We start from the raw sequence: 27,153 nt of genomic DNA, 5'->3' as shown, positions 1-27,153 counted from the left end.
TTCCAGGGGACATAAAGCAGAGACTAGGCAACTATGTTCAATGTTCAAAATGCTCAAATATCTCCGCCTGGTGCTGGACAGGTAGTATACAGGTTGTTTTATTTAGCTTTTAGGACCTTTTCACTGAACCCGAGTGGCCGTAAAACTAAAAACAATAAGCTGAAATACACTGAAACACTCAAAAAAATGTTAAGGGGGACTTCAGAGTAGGGTGATAATTCTCCTCCAGGTCTGAAAAATGAAGCCAATGCGGAATAACCTTAGACCTACATTCTTTCTAATGGTCTAAAACCACTGGTCAAAAAAAAATCAAAACATGTCTGATTGCATAGAAGGTCTATGAGAAAATTATCCTATTCCTCACTTGATTATTACCTCAGTAAATATTTTCTTAATGAGTTTATGGTCTCAACTGTTTGTTTCAAGTCTTCCTTAATACAGCAAGTGGTTATTATGTAAATTATGTTCCCATTTTGAGTAAAATAGACAATAAAGCAGGGTATCATTTAGGGTGGGGCTACATTGTGATTGGCAAAACGCTATCACAGTATACTGTGTGTTTTTATCTTAGAAATTTGAACCATAGGCAGTGTGTTTTCACTTCATTAAACTGTAACTTTTTAGTCACCTAGAAATGTCTTATACATCGTTTGGTTAAACTGAAAGGCACTTTAAGGAGTCTGCGATTATTCATTTTGAATTACACGTGCACTTGCTTACCAAGCTAGCATGAGCTGACTTCACATTCTTTTCTGCAGCTCCAACCTCTCATCCAAATATGGTCACCTCTGGCTCCATTAAACCAAGATGGCAACGGCCAAAATGCAAAACTCAAATAGTATCTAACAACAAGCATCACTATAGTTAAACCCACAACAAAGGAAGATGCTGCCATCTACCAACTATTGCAACAATTTTTTGGAGCACAATAGTAACAATCATATGTACAGCATACAAACAGGTTCATGGTACACTTCAACGAACTAACATGATGGTGACATTATAACGTGTTTATAACATTCTTTTGATATAACTTGGCATATAAACAGATGTTACCACTGTGATAACTTCTGGCCAATATCTTTTCAACAAGCTGAATCCAGTGAAAAGTTCGACCTGCTATTTTGAGCTTAGTGTCATTTAAGTCAATGATGCATTTGAAAACGCTGATGAGAAGTTTGTGGTTTGTTTTCAAGCAATACTCACAGCTGAAAGCAGGTTGAGCTCAGATTAAAGTACTCAGCAATATTTGGCACACAGTGAAGTGTGACATTTCACTAACGGGTTACTATCACAGCTGCCTGTTTAAACAAAGGTATGAAAAACAACTAAATGTGTTAATAGAGGGGGGGAGTTCAAATTTAGACAAAAGCAGCTGCAACTTTCAAGTTCAAGAAGTAAATTCATTATAAGCAGAGCTGCTGGTATACTGCCCAATACACCAACACTTGCCATCTATTAGAGGGCAGCCATATTATTTTTGTATAAAATCACTGTATGTCCAAACAATACGAACTGTCCTCCCACCCTGAGCACTTCATAAGCCTACCAGCACACCCTGTCACTGTATCATTCACTCAAAAACAAACCTGATTTGACTGTTAATCCTATTAAAGTCACCATAATAACAGCCTATGGCCTTTTACATAACACGACAAATGCGATTATGTTCTCTGTTGCATTCCTCCTCTGCCTTTCAGAAAATCCTGTTCTACACTCCAAAAAGTAGACCAGTTGACCCAGAAAAGCTACGTCCAAGGAACAGAGAGGAACTACTATTGATTAAAAAAAAAAACAACCTTTGTTGTGACAATTTACATTGATTCAAGGTAACATTTTCAGCAGTATTCCACAAATTACTCAAGGCTGTTGTTAACATGTGATTGCATTTAGATGAGATGCATCAAGAGAGAAAGAGAGAAAGCTACATGTCAGGCATGGAGAGTTTAAAGATGACAAGATGAAGTGTGGGAGACAGAGGCTGATATAATGCACACAGTGAGCTGATACAGAAGTCATAGTAAGGACCCAATGATGCTTTGTAACATTACCATCACTGTGACTGCTTACTTGCAATGTACTTTACCATACAGCGATTAGGTGTGCTTTATCCTGCATCACTATAATGCAATACATTTCAACAGCACAACGAGAATACAGACTGAATCAATATTCACTGATTAAAGGTGCCCTGTGGACTTTGTAAACAAACAAAAGTTATGTTTACCATTTCTAAAACGCATTGTGTTTAATGCATGTCTTTCTCATTAAGCATTTGCAAAGTTTATTTTTTTCTATGAGCTTGAAGCATAAACTGGCTGCAGTTGAAAAGGTCTAAAAGAAATAAATTCATCCTTTCCTAACAAGTTTTCCTTGACCTCAATTGAAAACCTCATGTAGTCAAGGGATGATGCGAATGACAGCTGATAAGGACTAGAAGACAACGACTGCACTTCCACTCGGCTGTCCACTCAAATTTAACAATGTGAAGCCAAATTAGTATTATTTTATGAAAATAACTGTTATATGATTGAAAAATAGGCATAACATGTTTTCTGTAACAGTTGAAGGATCCATCACTTCAAATGTTGCTGCTGCTGCAAAGAATTGTGGGACGGCATTATCTCCTTTTCTTTAGTAAAGAATGGTTCAGTATATAAGGAAGCACTGAAACTCTGTTCCTTTAGAGACTTTGACCAGCTCTTTCCATGGCTGCCACTTACGGTAGATACTCCTGGGTCATTTCACCAGGTTACAAACTTTTCTAAGAAAAAAATGACTATTTATCACAGGTGGACAGGCTGTACAACATCAGTGTTACAGGGATGGGATATTGAGTCGATACTGATTGAAATAGTTGGATCATGTATCAGTTGATCTATTCAATTAATTTCTGGGTTTATGTGGGTTTACCCTCCACTGCATCTCTGCACATCAGAATATACTTCAACTTATTTATATTCCAAAGCTTCAGCCTGAACTGAGCATCTCTGTGACATGTTTCAGGACTGAGCATTTGTCACAGGATGGTGGAAGGGAAACACAAGCAGCCATAGTGTGGACAACAGTGATGTTGAGTGATGAAACAGACATACATGGGGCAGAGGAGGGTGGGGGGGGGGAGTTGATGGCAGGTTGATCTTGGTCGGCACAGAGCGACTCACTTGGCCAGCTTCAGCTCTATCTGCTGGCGGATCTCCTGCCGCTCCTGGTCGCTGCGGACGGGGAAGATGTTGCGGTCCTCCAGCTCCTGCTTGCTGGGACGGTTCCGAAGCTTCACAGCCAGCAGCTCCTTCCTCATCCTGCGGGGCAGGGTCCCTGTCGTGGTCATGCACAAATTAAGGTCAATGAGGGCACAGTGGTTTTCCAGCTCAACCTGCTGATTGATGCTAATCACCACACAGTGCTTTCTCATAAGACCTAACAGCTTGCTAATCAAATCAAGTCTACATACTTATTTTAAGATGTTAAAGTATGCACTAAGTGTTATACTTGTAGCTTACTTACATAATGTGTTCAACTTCTTTAAGTTTGGATGCCAGCAGACTTTTCCAGAGGCTGTAGCAGACTGAGTCTTAATGCTACATAAAGTACATAACGGTGTTAAATAAAACTAGAAGACCCCAGCATGTCGCGATATCTGATCAGGAAGGGGAAAAAAAGGGGTCCCTTGACCTCTGACCTCAAGATATCTGAATGAATGAACCCACAATCTGAATGAACCCTCCCCTTTACAGACGTGCCCTCTTTTTGCTAACCCCACTTTATGCAGTTTGGGGCATACTATAAACCATGCAGTATTCTTCATGTATTACAGATGTGTGATTTTCACCTACTGTAATTGAACATTTCTGCATACTGGGGTACCAAACAGTCTTGAAATTGCATAAATTGGGTATGACTGGAAACCTGAGACTCTTGTGGATTCAATGAGCCCAATCATATTCATGTTTGATGACATTAGTAGCATTTCAGTGCAATGAGAGAATTTTTTTCAATTTGGAAAGTCGCTATATTAAATGAGCTGCTGTGACCTCTAGGATAATCACAGCCTTGCGAAACTTTACAACCACAAACTAGAGACCTAGAGGTCCATTCAGGGGATGTGTGGCTATCCCAGGTATAATTGCTGAAAAATGCAATTTTTGCAGAAATCTGCAAGCATGGGTTTTTTCTTTATTGTCTTTATGTGGTATTTTGGAGGAATTTTTGGGGGTAAAAATTAAGCACAAAATGTGTGTAACAAATGGTATCAGCCCAAAATGACTGCAAAAAGTTATAAAACATATGTGCACATGGGAATAGCCTTCATATTCACCATAGTGTTGTAAGCTATAATACACCATTTGTATTAATTACTTTATTAAGTTTGTATTTCTGCTGAGCTTCTCATATTAATCTTATATTTCAGACGATTTATGTGGCATCTACTGCTGACCGGCTATCTCGGTCAATGGTAAGTGGTTACTGTTATTCATGAATCATACATATATATTTACACCACAGGACCTTTTCATGGTTTGTATACAAAATCACGACTAAATTAAATAATTCATTTTGCAAATTTTTGACGGATAAACAAACTTTAGAAATGTGTCGAAACTCTTTTTTTCTACTGGCATCACATTGCCGTTCTCTACAGGATATCATCAGATATTTGCATCATGTAACCTGCGTACTGCTGGTGAGCTCGTCTATCATGTCCATCATAACTCGAAAGTCTTATCATTTTTATATTTCCCCCGCAGGGTCACAGACATGTTCGCCGCAGGCAGTTGTGCACCAATGACCCACATGAATGGCCCAGATTTAGGCCACCAGAGCAGATGTTGACGGTCTGCTGAAACTTAACACCAGTAAGTCTGCCGTTGGTCACGCTGTAAATCTGTCTGTTATGCTCTGACTGTAAACAAACATCAGCAGAGATTATACTGCTTCATTATCCACTGACAGGGACCCAGATTTAGTGGGCTTTGTACATTAAGCAGATAAAGATAGAGTTAATATTACACCGCGTGTCTCCTGTCAGCACACCTACCAGAGATGACAGAATCGTTCCAGCTGTCCTGGTCACTCAAGTACTCGTCCAGACGCCAGTTCTCTTTGTTCTCATCAGACTCCTTCTTGCTCTCTGTCTCCCCAGCAGGCTCCTTCTCTGTGCTAGACGTGCGGGACAGACGACCATCCAGCCGGCGCTTCAGAGACGAGCGAGCCTCCTTTGTCTGGAAACTGAACTCACACATAACAAGACAAGCCAGTCAATAACAACTTTATGATATCGTGGAGAGTGTTCAATTCTGACTGGCTGGAGGAATTTGCAGTCTTAAAATAATGTGCCACAATTAAACTGCAGGTAAAAACAGAAAATGTGAATTTGAGCAAAAGAGCTATAGGTGCCAGGGTTATTTGTGTATTTCCTCATGAATTTTCATTCATAATAAATAAATAAAAATAAATAAAACCACACATTTTGAAAACAGATTCTGCTGCCGTTTAAGGGTGAGCAGTGAGTTAATGAAATTCTAAAGATGAAAAACTTAGTTTTAGGGACATTTTCTTTTTCTATTTTTCATGTCTCTTTTTAAATTGTTGCCAAAAATAAATTATTTGCACTAACCAGATCCTGTAAAAAACATTGAATTTTGCGCTTCTGTGAGGCCACGACTGAGACCAATAGTCATGTGACAAACTAAGTGAAACTGAACTGCGTGTTGTTTACACAGAGCAGAGAGCAGAGGACAAGAGAGGTTGGAAGTAGAGGTTGTCCAATATGTTTAGCAAATGAAGCTCCCGATTTTATTCCAATAGTGGTTACACGTTTGAGAAATTTTGGAAAAAATGTACATTAAGATTACATTCTATTTCAATTTTTGTAAAATAAATTATAAAAGAAATCAGGGATAATTTCAGGAATAATATCATATCCTTTATTAATAGATTTGTTTTTCATTTTGTAAAAAAAACTCTGCATACGTCATAGCTTTCATAGCAAAACAGAAACTATGCAAACAAAGGCAACTTAATATTTTAAGTCCATGCATCAGAAGTGCTGCACTGAACACTGACCTGTCCTGTCTGTGTTTGGTGGCCAGAGCACGGTGCAGTTCCTCAATAATGCAGCTAGGGGGCAGTTGTGAGTGTAGTGCCCCCAGGTGGGGGGACCCAGTAGGTGTGGACATCCTGCCTCTCAACAGGGAGCCATGAGGGTCTTTGGGAAGAGTGAAGTTCCTGGGTAAGGTGGCTGGGGACTTCTTAACTGGCACTGAAGGAGCACCTGGGACAGAAATCATCAACATGAGACACTACAGCAAACCAGCAGGCCAGCGTTTGATCAGGCCTCTCCCAGTACACTCACAGTCTAGGCTGCCCAGTCTGGTGAGCAGTTTGACTTGCAGGTTGGGTGGAGGAGAGGTGCTGGCTCTGGGCTGGGCCGCTGTCACCTCCTGTTTCCCTTCAACAGCCTCCACCTTCCCCATGGACTGCTCGTCACTGGGCTCGCTCAGTGAGGTGCTTTCATCTCCTCCATCTTCACTCTGGTCGGGGTCTCCCCCTGTCTTTGAATCTTCAGTCACGTCTTGGACTGAAATGAAACAGAAGCAGTGTTGAGGCAAAGGTTTTGTTTGTTTGGATAGTCTCTGTCTCCACCTAGTGGACAATCAGATACATGGCATTTCAAACAAAAGCTAAAAGTTTTGCTATTATAATCAACCGAAATAACCCTTTTTGTTACTAATTATCAATCATTTTATCAACTTAAATGAAACCCTTCCCCATTTAAAGGGAAAAGTTGAATTTTAGCCTTATTCGTGGGCTAGTTGAAAAATAAAAGCATGGATTCTCTGACAGGAACAATATATCCTCTGAAATATAAAGCATCAACTGATGAAACGCATGTACAAGCTGTCAGCCACAAATACTTTCATCATTTTATTGTTGTTTTATTGTTATTGTTGTTGTGTTTAAACACCGCTTTATTTGAGACTTTTACTTATTTTAATCTTTTTTCTAGCCATTCAAACACAAAATAAATAAAATTGGAAAAATGGCAAAACTAGCATTTCATGGTCTCTGATAAGAAATTGACACAAAAAGAGAAAGGATATAACTTCAAATTGATCGTATTTCCATTCTGCTGAATGCAAGATGGAAGTTAGCTCTCAGTGAGCTTTGGTGGAACACTTTTTTTAAATCATGCACCATGGAACAATTACAGTTCACGATACAGGGTGCTCTAATTCTCACTGAACATTTTGCAGCATAGTTGTGTAGTGGTTAGCACTGGTGCCTCATAGCAGCAACAAGCAACAAGGTGGTTTGAATCTAGCTGCTGTTTGAATGTTCTCCACATGTTTGCTTGGACTTCCTCCCACAGTGCAAACACATGTACTTTAGTTTCACTGGTAACTGCTGTCAATATGAGTTGACAGCAGAAACAGGAGTTAATACTAACTACTATAGATATTTGTTATGAATAACAGTATGTATATTTTATTTTTCACACATGCACCATAATTATAGACTCTTGGTATTAAGGGTGTGCCATATAATATCGTTCATGATAATATATGATTAAGAAAAATGCATATTGCGACAATGGCAACATTCCTACTTCATGACATAGTGGCGTCAACTCAAGTACCAACAACAAAATGTACTTAAAGTAACAAAAGTACTTTTTATGCAGAATGATCCCACTTTGATTTTTATATATTTTCTATATATACTGTTGGATAATTATTTTTGATGCATTTATGTAAGCAGTATTTTACTGTCAACAAGGTAGCACCAAACACTTAATTTACTATTATGTGGTTTAATTTATAAAAATGTTTAATCACATTATTTATGTGAAATCCTGATGTGAAAAGTAATTAAAAATGTCAGCTAAATGTAGTGGAGTAAAAAAATCCGATATTTGCCTCTAAAATGTAGTGAAGTAAAAGAATAAAGTTCTATAAATGGAAATATGCAAGTTAAGTAGACATGCCTCGGGTACAGTACTTGAGTAAATTTAATTTAACTGCAGACTCTTTGGAGTGTCTTTTAGTACAACCGAAATCTGAACAAGAAACTTTAAACGAACAAAATATTCAAATAAACTCTCATGAGATCAAAACACATGCTGAAAGGGTCAAAGTTCTGAGACGAAAACACGGCAAACAGTTTCACGGCTGTTTAGATCAACACAGTCCCGTTGATAAACATTGTTTTGGTTCTATCCTGATGATGGCTCGCTATGTTAGTGACCTGTCAATCACAAGGTAGCCAGGCACCAAATCATACCCTGCTTAATCATCTTTTTTCTTCTAAATGGGGCCATTATTTACACAATTAACATCATATTGTCTTGAAGAAGACTTGAAACTAGTGATTGCAACCTAATGTTGCCACAAGATTTTTTCTGAGGTAATATTTTAAGTGAGAAGTAGTCTCATTTTGTATTGAGATAGATAGGAGTGGAGTTCTTCTGCAACCCCTGTTGATTTTGAAAGTCTGCAGGCTTAAGGCACTTTTGGGTTTGCTTTACTGTTACACCACCAATGCCGAAATAACTACAACATGATGTTAATGTATAATAAGTCTGAATTCATGCTTTGCCACTTCTGTCTGCAAGATGACAAGCAAACAACTTTTAAAATGCTTCTTTTCTGAACAGAGAATCTCAATGCTAATAGGATATCGCAACACCCTGTCACAAGCAAATTTTTCATCCACATTGAAATATTTTAACACACATCTTAGCGTCAATTGCGTTGCAGGATTCCGAATGGTTGACATCTTTGCATTGACTTTGAATATAATTGCACTGGATAAAAACTTAACTTCCCATTAAACATAAATAACATCAAGTGATTTGTGTGTATTTTCAGACCACAGTACTGTACTTTACCTGTTGAGGCCTCTAAATCGCTGCCCAGGTCTTCATTAGTGCTGGCCAGAGGTGCCACAGGTTCCTCGTCTCTGTCCTCTGCATCAGAGTGAGTCGGGGTGTCTGGATCTTCACTGTTCCCCCCACAAGCAAGATCTGACTCTGCATACGTTGCACAGTGGAAGAGGACAGGAATGAGTCTGCTGTTGGGCATCATGTGGCGAAATAAGTGAACTGTGACAGCTTGGAGTCATATGCGTGCATGTGTGTGTGTGTGTGTGTGTGTGTGTGTGTTCATCTCTCGTTGTGCACCTGTTTCCGTCTCCCCCGGGTTCCTCCTGACGAGGTCATCTCTCTTCTGTCGAACAGCTGCCTTCTTCTCCACCGCTAAACAACACAAACATTAATGAAACTTTTCCACTGATTGCACAAACATTAAAAACCTGTGAAACAGCTTATATCAAAAATAGAGCCTGCATGTTCCTATTCCCGAAGGGATTCTGAAGTAGCTAGCAGTCACCGCCACTGATTGAAGCAAGTTACTTACTTGCAGGGGGCTTCAGCTTCTCGTTTTTCTTTTTCCTCCATTTCCAGGGCTTGAAGATGCGTCCCAGGCTGGCCAGCTTGCTGTTGCGGCGGACGGGAGGCGTACGAACCCCTGAGACCAGGCAACCTGAATGTAGAGCCCTCTGCTGGTCCATCACATCTACAACACAAAGCAAACCGCCTTAAACAGGCTGCAAGCCTGCAAACCATTGGCAACGCACATGTTAGTGACATCAATCAGACGTGGTGAGGACTGAAGGTATTTCCTTAATCACTTCTAACACAATTGGCTGAACACTACGGACACCCGTCATCATCATGTGAGAGAAATGTGGGTCACTGGCTGTAAATGCCTTATTGATTCCGGTCTAATTTCTGAGGAGAAGCGAGCGGTGGGGCGAAGACACAGAATTGCATTGTTTGTGAGTGACTCACATGGTTGCAGGGCAGCCAGACCTTCCTGGCCCCAAAAACAGACAATAGAGCGCTTTTAAAGACACACAGAGAATACAGAAATCAGCTTCAGCACAGCTGCCTTTTCTGATGTCAGTGCTGACATCTGCAAGCATGTAATCCCAAATGTTTTTACACTACTATATGCTGCGTCCTTTTCTCAGTTAGGTACACAAGCATCTACCGCACAATCTGTCATCATACAGTGGTGACAGAACTGCATAAATCGTACATGCTGCTGCTGACAGACTGCTATTAGTCAGAGCATCCTGCTGCGTCTCCATGTGCTCATTGTTAATCTGTGTTGTCTGTATTTGACTCTGACAGCTTTAACACTATCATCTGTGAGTGTTGGAACAAACTGTTTTAATCTAGGGCTGCAACTGACATTTTTTTACCCATGTTAGAAGTGACATCAAAGAGCTGATTGATCCATGATTGGATCTAAGGAGCCTGATTTGACTGCCAATCTCACAGTCAAAGTATCTTCTATAGATAAATAGATTAATCGCCCGGTCTATAAAATGTCAGAAATAATGAAGAATGTCTGTCCCAGTCTCTCGAAGTCCAAGGTTATGTCTTTTTATGTAATCAGAAACCACAAATATTTTGCTTATTATAATATAAATATATAAGCAAGAAATCTGACATCTGAAAAGCTGGACAGAGGATTTCCTGACATTTTTGCATTAAAAATGACAAACAGCTCCCCGATTGTCAAATTACTTGGCGATTATTTTTTTATCAACTAATCTATGGTTTCGGACAACAAGTCATGATGTTTAGTGTATTTTGGTATAGATATAACTAATATTACTGTTAAAAAATAAATGTGCTTCCAGACAGTCTTCTTAGTGCATAAATAAATCACCATGGTAGATTAAGTTGCATTTCCCAAATGTATGGGACCATTGAAACACCTTGGCCTCAAAAGTCTAAATAATAACAACATAAGGATACCGTTTAAAACTCAAAGGACACATTTATTAAACAGTGCACTATGGGATTAGAACGCTGACATAAATCACACACTCGTAATGAGACCTGCGCACACTCATGTTGTCACTCGCGAGCTATTTTGCATCCTGCATCTCTGCTTTCTAGAGCAATATTGTAGCCTGCGAGGAGAAAAACACACTTTGTGTGCGCAGAGTCCGCTCACAAAACTTTCCTCTGCTCGCTCACAAGCAGCTTGCTCGTCTAATCAGTGAAGTCGCTCAACCAATTATATTTGGGACAATGGTGATTGGCATGCCCCCCCAGACCCCCTTACTGACAAAAACCGCCCACTAAAAAAACACACTCTCGCGAGCAGGTGAAAGTTTTGCGAGCAGACTGTTCACGCAAAGCGTGTTTTTCTCCTTGCAGGCAACAATATTGCTCTAGGAAGCAGAGATGCAGGATACATAATAGCTCGTGAGTTACTTGAAAGCTCTCGAAAAAACAATATGCGCGTGCAGGTCTCATTATGAGTGTCTGCGATTTATGTCAGCGTTCTAAGCTCATAGAGGACTCACATCAGAATGTAGCACGTGAATTTATGAATGAATCAGCAAGGGAAGGTCTGTAGAAACACCTGTTCGTGGCTTGCATCTCTCTCTCTCTCTCTCTCTCTCTCTCTCTCTATCTATCTATCTATCGGCCTTGCTTAGTCAATAGCTAGCAAGGGACAATCGTTATTCCTAATAAACAGCGAACTCCTTAGAGTGTCTTTAAGTCCAACCAAACACAGAAAAAGACATTTATAAGCAATCATAATGTTCCAGCTACCTTTGATATCGTGAAAACATACTGTGAGAGGGTCAAAGATGAAAACACACAGTGCACTGTCAGTTATAAGGTAGCCCCGCTCTAAAGCATGCCATGCTTTATTGTCAATTTTACTTTCAATAAGACCATAATTAAAAACTCATTAAGCAAATGTTAATTAAGTAATGCATCGAGTGAGAAGTAGGGTCATATTTCTATTGATTTATATACAATATAACTTCTTTTTGCAACCAGTGGAGACGCCCCCTGCTGGTCATTAGAAATGATGTGAGTTTAAGGTACTACACATTGGTGTCACTGTTCAGGCCCGGAAGTTGCCATTTGGCTGGAACCAAGGTCTGCATGACCAAAAGCTTTAACACAAGTGTTTTTATTATAAATTCATCTTCAGGCTATTGTCTTGATTACCTGTTTGGTCAGTAAAATGAACAGTGGCAAATCCCATTTGTTGCTTGACAAATGACTCAAATATTGATTAACGAATCAATTACTGGACTTAACGTGTACAACGTGCTACTCTGAAGGGCTCTTAAGTCTGCAGGCTAAGCTGCAGAGGAGGGATCACAACGTTGACAGACAGACAGAAGCACAGAGGCTGACTGAGCTGACTTCTGCATCGAGTGGCTGAGAAAGAGACAGACAGCGACAGAGAGAGAGAGAGCGGTTCCTTGGAGAAAGGACAGAAATAGGCACTCCTACACAGTCTGGCTCCGACAAAAAGCTGACACCTCAGGGAGCCTACAGCTGAGCCGTGGGCTGTGCAGGGATCGCTCCATGAACACATTCATTTTCTGTGTCTAAATCCACAACATCTGCTCATTTATATCCCTTAAGAATTGAATTACATACACTTATTACAGACCCCAGTCACATAATAAGAGGACAAAAGGAAGCATGTTGTGATTCACACTGAGATATGCCACAGGTAAGGATGGGTTTGGCAGGGATTTAGTAATGGTGGTGCCAGCATGAGGAAGGCGGCCAACTCAACAGCAACCAAAGAAAAAGAGCAACATTATCATGATGTGACAAAAAAAAGGTAAAAATCAAACTTTTAGGTACATTTAAACACTCCCAGTGCAGATGCAAGCCATCACTGTATCCATTCACATTTGACATCAAAAAGTTCACAGATGAGCAACCAGGCCTTCCTGGTCCCAAAAATGCAGATGAGAGAATGCTGTAAAAAAAAAAAAAAAAAGAGAGAGAGACACAGACAATAAATTAAATCAGCTTCAGCACGACTGCCTCAACTGCATTAAAAAAAATATTCTGTTTTGCTCTGTTTTGATTTAGTGTGGAATGTACAGAAATAGGCTTTACCGTGTGTTTTTTAAATGAATTATTTATTGATGTATTTACTGGAGAACATGTTATATTGCGATATTATATCATTATCAAGAAAATATTTGCCCGTAGCTGATCACTTCAAGTATTCTTCAGTTTAATGCCACATGTGATTGGCCCACTACCGGAGCAGCTACAGCCCCTGCAGTGTGTGGTGTGGTGAAGTCAAGGGGAGTGTATTTGAAGTCATTTAATACTGAGTATCTGCCAAACAAACCCAATCCGACACGATTATCTTCCTACATAATAAATTGCAAACACATTACATACATTACTCTCCCACTGCACCTCATCTTTTCTAATAATAGAAACAAAACTGAATTCATTTCTTTTCACTTATCAGCGCTCATATTCATCAAATAAAAAAACTATTTCAAGAGAAAATCTCAGAATGGCCTTATAAAAAATAAAATGTTAGTAGGTAATATTAGCTGGCTTGTTATGTCTTATTTTGCTGCACTTGCTTAATGTTTGGCTGTGTTGGCAAAGCTATCTAGTAGTTTTTTTACCCAAGTATTGTTATCATAACAAATGCACATGTACAGCTGTTTATATGTAGGTCAGTGGTGTATCAGTGAATTAGGGATGCTAAATCACACAAAATAATACAAATCCTAAGTAATGACAAAGGATCAGATGGGCTCAATATGGCTCAACAGCCCCTACCGATCAGTTGCTGTAATTGATACTGAGATCAGATCCTGACACTCCTAGTGTAATGTATTCATGTAAAACTCGTTTGGATGGGGAGGAATGGTGGTAGCATATTACACAACTGAATGCTTCCATTCATGAAGGGAATTGGATGAAGTATCTTATTGGTATCAATATTTCTTTAAGGTATCTTTTTTTTGTCCCCAATTTTTTCCACTATTTTAGGCTGCATCCTTTTCTTGGTGAAGTGCAGAGAAAACTACAGCACATCAGAGGATAGTGGCAGAATTGAACAAATCTTACATGCTGCTGCTGACAGACTGCTATTTTTCAGAGCGTCCTGCTGCGTCTTCATGTCTTGTTTGTTGTGTCCTCTTTTGTTCTGCATTTGTCATTTGGGTACAGAATGTATTACACTGTTTTTGGAAAAACCTATTTTGGGGGAGAAAGTGTCTTGTAGTTAAGAGTTTTGGCGCTTTAACATAATAGTGTTTTTTGTAATCATCACACATAAAAAGAACAGTGTTCAGTGTTGGAAGTAAACATAACTTTTAGTATGAAATGATCTGCCAACTATTTTCTCAATTAATCCATTAATGGTTTAGTCAATAAACCTATTCATACACAACTTACTGAAGCCCAAATTGTTGTTTATGAATGTTTTGTCTGACCAAAAATATAAAACCCAAACTAGCACATAATAAGCTAACAAAAGCAGTCATCCCTAGGGTTGCAAAATTCTGGGAATTTTCAAAGTCGGAAACTTTCCATTGGAATTAAGAGGAATTTATGATACTGGCCCTTAACAGGGAACTCAAATATAGTTGTGGAAATATATTACATATATATAGACTGAAACAACCCGATTTCATGCAAGTACATTAAATATCTATGCTATCCCTCAAACACATGCACACAGCACACTGCTTACTGCAGGGCTACTCAGGCCACGCCCCCTACACGCACGGTGCATTCCTCCATCACGTGCACGGATGATTTCTAGAACACCTACCACACTTTTGAGCCCAGAGCACAAGACTTTACAAAGCAAACAAGACAATGTATTTTTAAAGGCCAACCTGGAAGTAGCATCTTCATGGGGTCTATGACAATTTGCCAATGGGATTTTTGCATAGGATTTTGGATCATTGCAGAAAATAAGCTCTGTGGCAAACACACGTTTCTAATGCTTACAAGTTTTGTTCAGCAGGATCATCTTCATATATGAACTCCACTTTTATGTTGTTTCAAGTGTTAATGCAGCCGACTGAAGTGAAAGGCTATTCTTTAGCGAACTAAGATAAGTAATATTTAATTCAACATTCATATTTTTGTTGTTCAATGAAAAATTATATTTCTGAAAAACCCAAACTTAACTTCCCCTTTGCAACCCTAGGCCTCCCTCACACTGGAGAAGGTAAAAACTGAGCATTTTTCGCATTTTTGCTTAAACATTTGACACAAGACAAACCTTCATGGAACCTAGTAAGTTGCAAGTTCCAGCTCATCTGCCTACAGAAGCTACAACTAATACCAATCAACATAACCTCAACAAAGACCTGTGACTGAAGAACAAGAGATAACATTAAAAACATAGACAGACTCCATTAACAACACAAGGCCAATCATTACTGATCCAGGAACAGCAGCTTATTGACGCCTTGGCTTTCACTGACACTAGAAGCTGCTTGACTGGCAACAATGAGAAGCAGGTCAGTTGCCCCAGTTGTGTGTGCCTGCCTTGGATGACGAATCCAGGTCAAGCTTGTAGTAACTGTAGCAGCACACCCAGGGTCAGGCTGCCGTTGCCATGGTTACCACTCTGGATGCTGCAGAAAAGGCCCTCGGAGGCAGAAAATCACCACAGCATGAGGAATAGGGAGTTGCTGGGTGGATGGGAAGGCTGTTGCCACACAGAGAGACGGAGGGCTGCAGCCAATCACGGCCCAGCATGTAACAATGCATAATGTAAGTCAGGGAGCCACTATATATTTAATTTGAACGTTATGTTGAAATATTTATTCAGGTGATAGCGTGTGAGCATTTAAAGACATGAACTTGGACTTGAAAAGTGGGATGGGACGTGGCCCCATGATTAATTATCTACAGTAATTTTTGTAATACAAAAAATGGCATAAATTTTGTTGTCAGCCTCTCAAATTTCTTTGGATTTTTTGTTTTGTATCATATTAAACTGAATATTTTGGGGGTTTGCAAAAAAAACAACAAAAAAAACAAGACATTCAAAGACATCACCTTGGACTTGGACAAACTAGGATGAACATGTTTTTTTTCATAATTGTCTCATCTTTTCAAACAAACAATTTTTGTTTTTCAAAAAAGGCAGACTATTTTTATTTATTTTACATTTTGCAGACCAAACGATTAATCAATTAATTGCGAAAATAATCGGTAGATTAATCGATAATGCAAATAAAATGTTGTGGCAGGCATCGCCATGGCTATTGCTCCTGAGTGTTTTTGAAACGAAATAGTTAATATAACCAGGAAAAGTTTTAAAGAAAAAAACATCATGTCCATGTTGAAAGTTCTCACAGTGATATAAAAAATAAATTCAAGTATCAAGTATCATTCAAGTATTCTTCACTACAAACTCGCTGCTGAGCGCCACGAGTCACTTTGGGTAAATGATATTGATATCACAGGCGGAAACAGCACCACTAAGTACCATTTGGTCATAAAGTGAAACACTACAAGTCCCAGCAGGCACGTTACATCAACACTTTTATGTTTAGGGTAAATACGTAGGAAGCTTCGCGGCAAATTGACAATAAATCACTGTATTAGTGAGCCAAATAACACATACGTACATATCATATGACACACAGCTGTCCAGTCGTCCTCCAGCTCTCGGTGTTTACATCATGTTTCCCGGCGACAGGCTCCAGCTGACGGAGACTGGTGCTTTCTCAGCCGCGGTGTGTTTAAGAAAATAAACAGACGGATGAAAAAACTTGAACAGCGCCTTGTTCAGAAAGATGTAAAATGCTGATATAACGGCGCTCCGAGTGAGCGGAAACAAAGTGTGAGCGGACAGCAGGGTTTCATCTGCCGCTGGCTGCTAGTGTTGATGTGCCATGTGGACCCCGCCCCTCCGGCCGGGAGGAAGAGGAGGAGGAGGAGGAGGAGGAGGAGGCCACAGAAACCGACCAAGTACCCCTGACTGCAGTGTGCAATTCGGGGCGGAGCTCAACGGACGTGTGGATGGGGAGGGATGGTGGTAGCATTTTACACAAGTGAATGCTTCCATCTATGATGGGTATTGAATGAAGGATCTTATGGGTATCAATATTTCTTTAAGGTATCTTTTTTTTTAAAACAACACCCTGCCCGGGGACGGTTCTAGGCAGGCATATATGAGGGGGCATCATGTTCATCATGCTCCAGCACTTTTTTTCCTGTGATTATAGTAACTTCTGCCGCAGGCCGAAGACCTATCTCTTCCAACAATACCTCGGTTAAGTCATGGTCACCTAACATACATATTTAAAAAAAAAAAAATGCTCTTCTTCTTTTCTCTTCTTTTCTTCTAACATATAGCACTCCTTTAACGATTACAGTTGGCTCTTAAAGTTATGTACTTATTTGATTCCTGTGGTCTAAGTCTAGTACCTTCATGTTGAATGCACTTATTGTAAGTCGCTTTGGACAAAAGCGTCAGCTAAATGACATGTAATGTAATGTAAAAAACAATGCTTTCTTCATTGAATGGGGTCCATGTGTCCATGAGAGGGCGTGCCCACTTTCTACCCTAATGGAAAAAAGCTAATCAGTTACCCAAGATGATATCTTTATATCATGGTATACATCCAACTGTACGCAACCCAATTATTTGTAATTTACTTTCACATAAGAAAAAGCAAGGCAGATCATTTTCACATTTGAGAAGGCGATGGAAGCAGTTGCCAGTTATTTTTTTGTTATTTGACTAACTGATTAATCAGCCCATTGTTTAAACTTCCCAACACAACACAACAATGAACAACAACAATGAGATTGAAAATAACATAATTAATTAATTTAACATGTTGATGTATAGAACGTATGTTAACCATGTTAACCACGTTATTTAAGCACACAAATGTTTGCTAATTAGCACGAAACACAAAGTGCAACTGAGGATGATGGAGTGTCATTAGCTTTTCAGGTATTTAGACATAAACTAAAGTATTGGGCATGTTTACATTTGCCCTGTTGATGGCACTGGGGAGGATATGAATGTCTGTACCACATTTCCTGGTAATCCATCCAATATTTGTTGAGACATTTCACTAAAATCCAGGATGCCGAGTTCAGGGGCACTCAAGAAAAGTGCAGATCACCAAAGTCAAAGGCAATCCATCCGAAAGTTGTTGAAATTTTTCAGTGTAGACCGCTATTGGCACTAATACAGCCATTCTGCTAAGGTGGCTGAAAATATCTGAGCATGTTAATATGAAAATATCAGACAGCTATTTTAGGTCAGAAAATTATAACACAAAAAATGCCACAAGTGATAAAAGACATACTCACCAACTCAGGGTAGGCATGCATATATAGCATTAATACACTTGCAATAATACAGCAATACTGCTTTCAATTTCTATACGGTTCAATGTAGTTTTTTTCTTATATATTTGTCCTTTAATTGCACACACTCATCGGTACAGGAGAGTAATTATTAATAATTCAGACAGCATCACATGGTCTGTAAACAAAGTCTTTGTGGTTTCAGATCGATTATCTAGAGGGCCACTCACACACACAGCAGGAAGGGCTGAGCTACATCAGAGATAATAAAAGTCAGCGGCTGGATTTCTCCTCAGGGACACACAAGCAGTAAGCAAAGAATGTAAACAGTGGTGTAGGCTACTCACTGGACATGGATCTCATTCAAAATTTACAAGACTTCCTCTAATATGGCAGATGATGGAGGGCATGCCAAAAGGGTGTGCACACAAACTGTAATCACTTAATAAAAGCCCTGACACATGACCTGAGGCTAACCAACAAGCCATTGCAGTAATACATAACAGTTTGCAGTGAATTCAAATGAAATCATGTGACAAGTGACAACAATGCTCACAATGGCTTGAACTATTAAGCTCCTAGTTGGAAAAAAGGAGGCTTTCCTGTTTTTCATTTTCTGTCAACATTGGATAAATGTATCACACTGTGGGATCTTTATCTAAAGGTACTGTACAGGCCATGGATAGTCTATTGTATGCACATTTGACAGTGTACAGATAACATATAGGGAGTTTTGTACAACAGTCTCATTAAGCAGTAGCCTGGCATCCCCAGAATAATTCAGAAATGCATTGCATGCGATTCGCAAATAGCGGTATTAGCAGTCAGTTATCAGACCTACCTACAACTAACAACCCTTCAAAGAGCAACAAAATCTGACCAACAACCAGTCAGAGCAGCAAAACATAACCTACAACCGATAATAACAACGAAACGCAACCCACAACCAACTAGAGCAACAAAATGTGACTCACAACCAATCAGAGCAGTGAAACGTGTGAAGTAACACTGAGTGACACAGTTTGGGTGTTGTACCGCTTTCGAGCAAAAAGAAACATGGTGGCCTGGTCACAAATGACTGACCTGAATCTAAGTCACTTTAATTATATGAACTCTGACTGCAGTCCCTATTATATTTGGAAAAAGAAGGGCTTTCTTTATGGCCAGTTTGGACAGGAGGAACAACAGGCAACTAATAACACTTTCAATGTACATACAGGAATGTGAGCTTTGTGCTAAGGCTGGGGAGATGAGGGATGAGGGGTGGGGGTATTTAAGTGTTGTGCAGTCACAAGGGAGACGCTGGAAACTGAGAAACATGCTTTCCATCAGCAGTAAAACAGCTCAAACCTGCAGTTATGGAGTGTCCATTTGTGGGACAATTTGCACCAAAGCACTTTACAATTGATTGCAAACCTCAACCGCAAAGTAGTCACATTCTCAGTGATGGCAGAGAGAGCCTCTGTGTTTCTCAGATTAGCCACAGAGTAACTGAATCAGAGGCAGTTATTGATAGCCTGACATAATGTTCAGAGTGAACAAAAACTGTTATAATGACTGAACATTTAGTCTGGAATTCCTTTGCAGATGCTTCATAAATATTAGACGTATAACTAAGTGGTTCAAATTGCAGTCCTATGCATTAATAAAAGAAAGGTGAGATACAGAAAATGTCCATACACATTATGTCAAACCTATCAAAAGCCACATAAAGCACTGCTTGTAATTATCATGTTCTGAGATACTGAGCATCTAAACTTAGTCACACTTGGACATTTGGTCAGGACCCCACCCCTTTAGCGAGTCTACATGGCATGTCAATTTGCATTCAACAGGAAATGGTTACATTTAGACAATAAAACTATTGGTTAAAGGCATACGATGCAGTTTTTTTGGAAACACTTTATTTAAACTTAGCCCCCTCCCCAGCTCAAAAAAAAATAATTCCAATGTCACTCTTGTTTTAGAACAAGCATTGTCTGCCTGGAGTTTCGGCAAAGTATTTTGGCATTTTTTTCTGTGCTGTCTCCACTATTTTCGTATTTCATGCCCAGAGAGTGATGCCTAGAAAAACACTGGACACAGCAAAAGAGGCAATCCAAGCAGAGGACAGGATCTCTGCTGATCGAGACGCCAGCACACACTTCCAGTGGGTCAGAAGTGATGATTGAGAGGGATTACTTTAGTATGAGTCAGTGTTTTTAAGGAAAATCCTAGTATAACGTTAAGGTTAAGAAAAAGGAACTGGGTTGGGCTTTAAAACTTCCATATTTAAATAACACAATTTAAAATGTTACGTAACTACTTATGGAAGTTCATTTACAGTTTTGATTAAAAAAAATAATAATAACAAAACTTTTAGTTTCCCATGTTACACACCAACGGGTTTAGGGTCCAGGGGAGTCTGGTCTCCCCTCAAAAATGTCGAACAAATGGTGGACTTTCACAGAGGAGAATGGGGTTTGTGTACCGTGTGATTTACTTTTTACGTAACTTACGGTTTTGTACGTAACTTACGGTTTTGTACGTAACTTACGGTTTTTACATAACTTGCATAGCTCACATCACCCTCATAACTACTTCACTACTAGCATTTATGTACATTTATTTACTGTTTAAACTGTCTTTTGCCCTAAACTTAGGTCAGTGGTTTTGTAGTCTACTCATTTGTCGTTATGGGTGGTATTGACAAACGTTTATTCTGTTGTTTGGGTTGGAGATCTTGTTGTCCAGGGTGTGTTTGACCACTTTCCTCATCCTGAAAGCACCTTCGTGCTCTTTAAGCTACGTCCAATGCTATGACCATCTAATAATAACAGGGATGTTTTAATATTGGCCTTAATGGAAAGCCTGATGCGTTTCATTATCACGCTAAAGGGGAACCTACATCTTCCATATCTGACGCAGAGGGGCAGTTATAGAGGGGTAATATCACATCATCAGTAAGCTTACAGTACAGTGTGTTAAAATAATTGATTATTTTCTATATTGGTATGTGATTTTATGCTTTATTTCTCTGTTCTCTGTCTCTGTTCTCTGTTCTGACGCAGGTCACTATCAAAGGTCAAACCTTGACTGTAATAAATATCTCTATGCATTTATATTAAGTCAGACAATATGATTTGATACACTGATTGTGTTTGTGTGTTAATATTGATGTAGAAAACTATGATTACTTTAATTACATATATTCCATTTGCTTAAACTGATTAAGATTCTATAACTCACAAAGAATGACATCCAGATATATTGATGCAGAGTTTTTGCTGTGTGTGTATGTGTGTCTGGAGAGGAGGGCCACAGAAGGCCAAGTGAAAGTCCCGTGTGAAAATGTCTGTAAGTCATAACAAGGAAAAATGTTTGTGCTAACAAGTTTGTTAGCAGGCCAAAAGGCCTTGTCCTGGGTAGCAGTGATTGTATTGCCCAGGTGGCCTGATGTGTGACGGTATGAAAGAAGACTGGCGAATGAGCGGATCAGGAAGGCGGGACTTCCTGGAAGAAATCAACCAGCATGTTTTGTAAACAATTGTAAGGTTATTTTAATGGGTTCCAGGGAGGGAGACGGGGTTCAGACTTCACGAACTGAAAACACGTCTGTTTGTATTCAGGGACATGAGTTAATTTTGAACCCGGAGATCTCTGTAAAGTGCACATTTTTTGACGTATTGTAATAAAACTTTTGTTAAACTGAGAAACTTGGACGTCTCCAGCTCTTCATTTCCCCATCAAAGAATGCGCAGAAAAATGGTGAGGTTTTTTCTGTCGGTGACAGATTATCAATTTTCAAGGTTTCCTCATGCAATTTTTCTAACAAATGGTGACCCCGACGTGATGGGGAATGGAAGCTGGAGGACGTGAGTATTAAAATTAATTTTTTATATATGCTTGATCTGAAATTTAACCTGTAATTCTCTTTGGAAATAGATAACAGCCTGAATTATTGCTGATACCACTGACATCCAGACTTTGTTGACAACAGCAGGGTACCCTAAAAAAGGAAGGTGAGCACAAACCTTTTTAATAAAATCTGTGCAAATTGGCCTAATTGCAAAATTGAGTTGTTGTCAATAGAAAACAGATGTCATAGTTAGAAATACAATACGTCAAGAAGATTTATTGACTTATAAAAAATAATAAAAATAATAAAAAAATAAATAAAACAAATAAAACATTTTATTTTAATTAAAAATTAAAATAGAATAAAATAAAAATAGAAGAAAGAGGGGGCATACGACTGTCCAGCTCGAAGACAGGGGATAACGGTCCCGCTGTAAGGCCTTTTTGATGTAAAGGGGGACCGGGGTGTCTCGCCGAAAACAGGGATCCGCGGTTGGAGTCCGCTGTATAAACTGCAGAAAAGGTGGATTACGTGATTTTAATCCAGCCTGAAGACAGAGAATACGGTTCTCTGTGTTGATTTTAAAGGGGGATTTTCTTTTTAGAAAATCCGGCCAAAAATCAGGAGGCAAAGTGTCTCGCTGTATTTCTCCAATCAATATTCCAATCAAAATGTTTGAATTAAGACTGTTCTAATCAAGAAGTTTTATTAACATGTGTGTTTATATAATAATCAATCAGAGTGATTAATGAAGGGTTGAAATGTATGGGCTGGGTCTTTTCTCATAGAGTGAATTTAAAGATTACACGTCTTGTGTGTCTACTCTGAGAATTGTCTGTTGGTATTGTGGGAGGTTTGTTTTAATAATTGATGACTCTGTCAAGATTGTATTTAAAACTGTGTGCGAACTGAGTTAACTCCAAGTGTCTGAGCGCAACATTTCTTTTAAATGTTGTAGAAGCTTCTCAGTCTGGTTCATAACACGGGGCAATGCGTCCAATACAATCTCTGACTCAGCATGGGTTGCAAAGTCATTTATCTGAACATATATATCATAGAAAAAAAGGTTCTGCATTTCATTCAGTGGAGTAAAAATTTGGAATGGGATGTGTGAAGAATTAAACACTTCAAAGTCAAATTTAAAGAGCATGTCTTCACTCAATATAGGGATGAAAATAGGTGTGTGAGATGAAAAGTGTGTGCTGCGTGGGTGTGTGTGTGGGGGATGGTATCAGGTGGTGTAGGTTAATAATGGTGATAATAAGTTTAAATACTACATTACTATGTGTTATACATACAAAAATATAGGTGGAAGTATCCACACACTGGTCAAGGCCAGTCACTACCCTGCTTGTACTTAAAATTTGGATATTTTTCTTTTAAAAATATACTAAGTCTTACTTTAAATTCCTTTTGCTGGAGATACATCTTTAATTTACTGTTAGTACAAATTTTAATGCAGTACGTGTAAAAAAAAAAAAAATGTTTTTGTTTGTTTGTTTGGTTGTTTTTCCATTTAAATAAGGGTATGAATAATCCTTACACCACTGCTCAAAGTTTAAGAGACTGTTTCTGTCTTGACCTTCCCCCAGAAGTTGTTTTGAGCATGTCTGTGTGAGTGAAACGTTTTTGAGCGTGTCTGAGTGTGTGATTTCTGTAATGAATGTTGAAAGAGGGTGATAAGTTTTCACTACATATTTAAAAAGTACTATTCCAGATCTGTAATAAGTACAAAATAATTGGGACACCTGCACAATCTAATGAAATATTTATGTCCAGTAAAACAGCTTTGCCAGTTTCTATTTTGGTTAAAATTTTACCTGCTCAGTTTTTATTGTATTTTATTTTTACAAAGTCAAAGGTGATTGATTGACTTGTTCTGTAGTCACTTTGTTTTACTTAATATATTTGATAAAATGTATTCAATATAAATGTGTCCTTGATTTTGAGGCAGTTGTTTAAGTAACTTTAAATATAAAAATGTTTGAGAAGTATTCTACTTATTTTTGATCATATTAAATATAATCTTTATGTGTATGTAATTCTAAATCAAGAGAATTTTGTCTGTTTCTAATTGACAGGCACTTCCTTGCGTGCAAACTGTTGCCTCATTTTTTATTGAGTAGCTATTGTTTTTTGTTTTTACAATGTACAGATATATAAAGTGTTCTTACATTTTTGAGTAAAATGATGTTCTTGTTTATGAAAAAACAAATAGACTTTACTTAATTTGGTTAAATAAATATAACTTAAACTTGGATGGAATTAAGTAAATGTTACTTAATATCTTCAGAACTGTTATGTTTTATGGAATGTAAAATTTACTTGATACTTGCAAGTGAGTGTTACTTGATATTGCAGCATTACATTTTACTGAAATCATTTGTGTGCAAATACTGACAATATATTTTTTAAGTAAATCTTTTGAGTTATTTTCAGTGTGGAGAGAGAAAAGAGAGAAGCAGGCAGAGAGACAGAGGCTCCAAGGTTGCCTGGTGTTCTCTCCTTCAGGCCTGATTGTTTTGTTTATGGAGACATAACATTTTTCTTTTCAAATTAACAGTTACACTCACTTACCTATTCTGACTTTTATCTTTGGTTTATGTTTTTTTCCCCTTTATGAGTTATGTTTTGGGTGGAGGAGGTTTTTTTTTGGTTGTTTTTTTCCTGCTCTGTGTGGAAGCGTAGTATAATTGTAATTTACTGGTGTGCAGAATGTTATTGTAATGTAAACAAATGTTCCCCTGTGAGGCCAAGTGGCGTTACCCCTTTGGGTTTCGTCATATTTTTTGTTTTACTAGTGCTGTGGTGGCTCTGGTTAGAGCATTTGTCTCGGGAGCACATCATGGTCAAGGGGAAGTGGCCAGTTCTGGTTGCTTCACCTCGCCATGAGTTTCAGTGTTTAAATACCCACCGCTGGTCATCCACATGAAGACTAGGGTTGAGATTAGCTAGATAGTAATGGTCAGGTAGTCAGCTAGAGGGGAGCATTGTTTACTGTCTAGGCCATAGTGTTTGGCTGGTTGTGTATTGATTTTTTGCACACACCCAAGTATGACAAGTGTTGATGAGTTATTTTTTATTTTTATTTTGTTCTTTATTTTTTATTTCTCCTTTCAGTGGAGCTTATTGGCTTTCTGCACAAAAAAGCAGCTGTTAAAAATATCACAACATTTTGGCCTTGACGTTGGTGACAAAATTATAAAAGACAGAGTGAAACTTGTCTTGAAGGCCAGTTAAAAAAATTAAAAATTAAAAAATAAAAGAGGGGGGATTTATCAGAAGTCCCGTCAGCATATTTAAATTTTGCCCATTCATTATATTGCAAATATATATTTATATAGTAAATTGCAGCCGTTTTAAATGCAGTCTGTTTTTACCCCATTGGTCAAAGTTATGTTTTGGAACTGATATAGATTGTTAACGCAAGTTGCTCAACTTCCTGTGTAAGTTGATGTGATGTCTTGCTAAAAGATAGATGACAGGTGGTTGAAATCAAGTGAGTGTAATAGATGGAAAAGAGTACGTAAGGGAAGAGAGACAAAAAAGAAGGTATTAGTATGTGTTGACAAGAGAAGAAAAGAAAAGAAAAGAAAAGGGCAACTTGCTTGCTACGAACTGTATGTAATTTAAAAAAAAATTTTTTTTTTTGGATGTTTGAACTCACAATCTGCCTGAATTTATATTCTTGCCCCAACATTTCTTGCAATTTATTCTCCGATACTGATTCAGTTATCAGTGTACTGAGATATTTTGTTACATTTTGGTTTCATTTCCACTGAGTGTGCTTCACTATTCTACAGTAAATGTTTTAAAGGACCAGCCACTGTGGGTGAAAGGGGGGTGCCCCTGGATTTACCACAGTTGGATCATGTGTCCTTTTGCTGTACATTAACTGCACTGGAAGCCTCCTGTCTACACAGGTCCAGGAGACATGACAGCTCCAGACAGAGAAAAGCTCGGGTAAGAGTGTAAGACTCTCTGAGTGTGTGTGGCTGAAGGTCATCAACAGGAAGTGGACAGAACCACGTTGGGCAAGTCCATATCAGGTTAAAAAAGAGCTGTGAGAATCATACATTCATGAAAAAAATCATATTCATATAATCAATTGTTTTTGACATTATATACTGCAAAATTTTTTTTTTGATAAATGGGTACAGAAAGATTGTTTTGGGTACGGCTGTGTTGTTCTGTTTGGCTCTGCTATCTCTGTTTATAGTGCTTCCTGTTCTGTGTCACCTGGAGCCGAGGGGGAGAGTGGACGGTGGTAATATTACTATATTATGTACAGAAATTGACATATTGATGACACAAGCATAGTGGTGTTGTGTGTTGTGTGTATTTCTCATATCTGTTCTGTCTGTGTTTTGCATCTCCATGGTAACCAAGGTAAAACCCTTTCCCCATATCAAATGACATTAATCCACTCTGAAATGCTTTGCTGCTCACTGATATTGCTACTATTCATAATTTTGTTTGAGTTGGCCTAATGAATGTTAGGCCAAAAGAGGGAATTGTTAAAATAATTGATTATTTTCTATATTGGTATGTGATTTTATGCTTTATTTCTCTGTTCTCTGTCTCTGTTCTCTGTTCTGACGCAGGTCACTATCAAAGGTCAAACCTTGACTGTAATAAATATCTCTATGCATTTATATTAAGTCAGACAATATGATTTGATACACTGATTGTGTTTGTGTGTTAATATTGATGTAGAAAACTATGATTACTTTAATTACATATATTCCATTTGCTTAAACTGATTAAGATTCTATAACTCACAAAGAATGACATCCAGATATATTGATGCAGAGTTTTTGCTGTGTGTGTATGTGTGTCTGGAGAGGAGGGCCACAGAAGGCCAAGTGAAAGTCCCGTGTGAAAATGTCTGTAAGTCATAACAAGGAAAAATGTTTGTGCTAACAAGTTTGTTAGCAGGCCAAAAGGCCTTGTCCTGGGTAGCAGTGATTGTATTGCCCAGGTGGCCTGATGTGTGACGGTATGAAAGAAGACTGGCGAATGAGCGGATCAGGAAGGCGGGACTTCCTGGAAGAAATCAACCAGCATGTTTTGTAAACAATTGTAAGGTTATTTTAATGGGTTCCAGGGAGGGAGACGGGGTTCAGACTTCACGAACTGAAAACAC

The 27,153-nt window shown here is 38.6% G+C and overlaps 1 protein-coding gene across 1 annotated transcript in view; it reads right to left on the bottom strand.

Moving 5' to 3' along the window:
• Positions 1 to 27,153, bottom strand: part of phactr3b (phosphatase and actin regulator 3b) — a 66,716-nt gene that overhangs the window by 26,083 nt on the left and 13,480 nt on the right. Inside the window, exons 2-8 of the mRNA XM_059328506.1 lie at positions 9,417 to 9,575; positions 9,182 to 9,256; positions 8,891 to 9,031; positions 6,356 to 6,580; positions 6,067 to 6,274; positions 5,039 to 5,229; positions 3,165 to 3,318 (exon numbers count right to left, since the gene is read on the bottom strand). Coding sequence (XP_059184489.1) covers positions 3,165 to 3,318; positions 5,039 to 5,229; positions 6,067 to 6,274; positions 6,356 to 6,580; positions 8,891 to 9,031; positions 9,182 to 9,256; positions 9,417 to 9,575 — 1,153 coding nt within the window. The remainder of the gene's footprint in view (positions 1 to 3,164; positions 3,319 to 5,038; positions 5,230 to 6,066; positions 6,275 to 6,355; positions 6,581 to 8,890; positions 9,032 to 9,181; positions 9,257 to 9,416; positions 9,576 to 27,153) is intronic.

The sequence above is a fragment of the Centropristis striata genome, chromosome 3, assembly GCF_030273125.1.
Source record: "Centropristis striata isolate RG_2023a ecotype Rhode Island chromosome 3, C.striata_1.0, whole genome shotgun sequence".
Taxonomy (NCBI): domain Eukaryota; kingdom Metazoa; phylum Chordata; class Actinopteri; order Perciformes; family Serranidae; genus Centropristis; species Centropristis striata.
The sequence above is the reverse complement of the archived record's forward strand: the minus strand, read 5'-3'. Positions and strand labels throughout refer to the sequence as shown.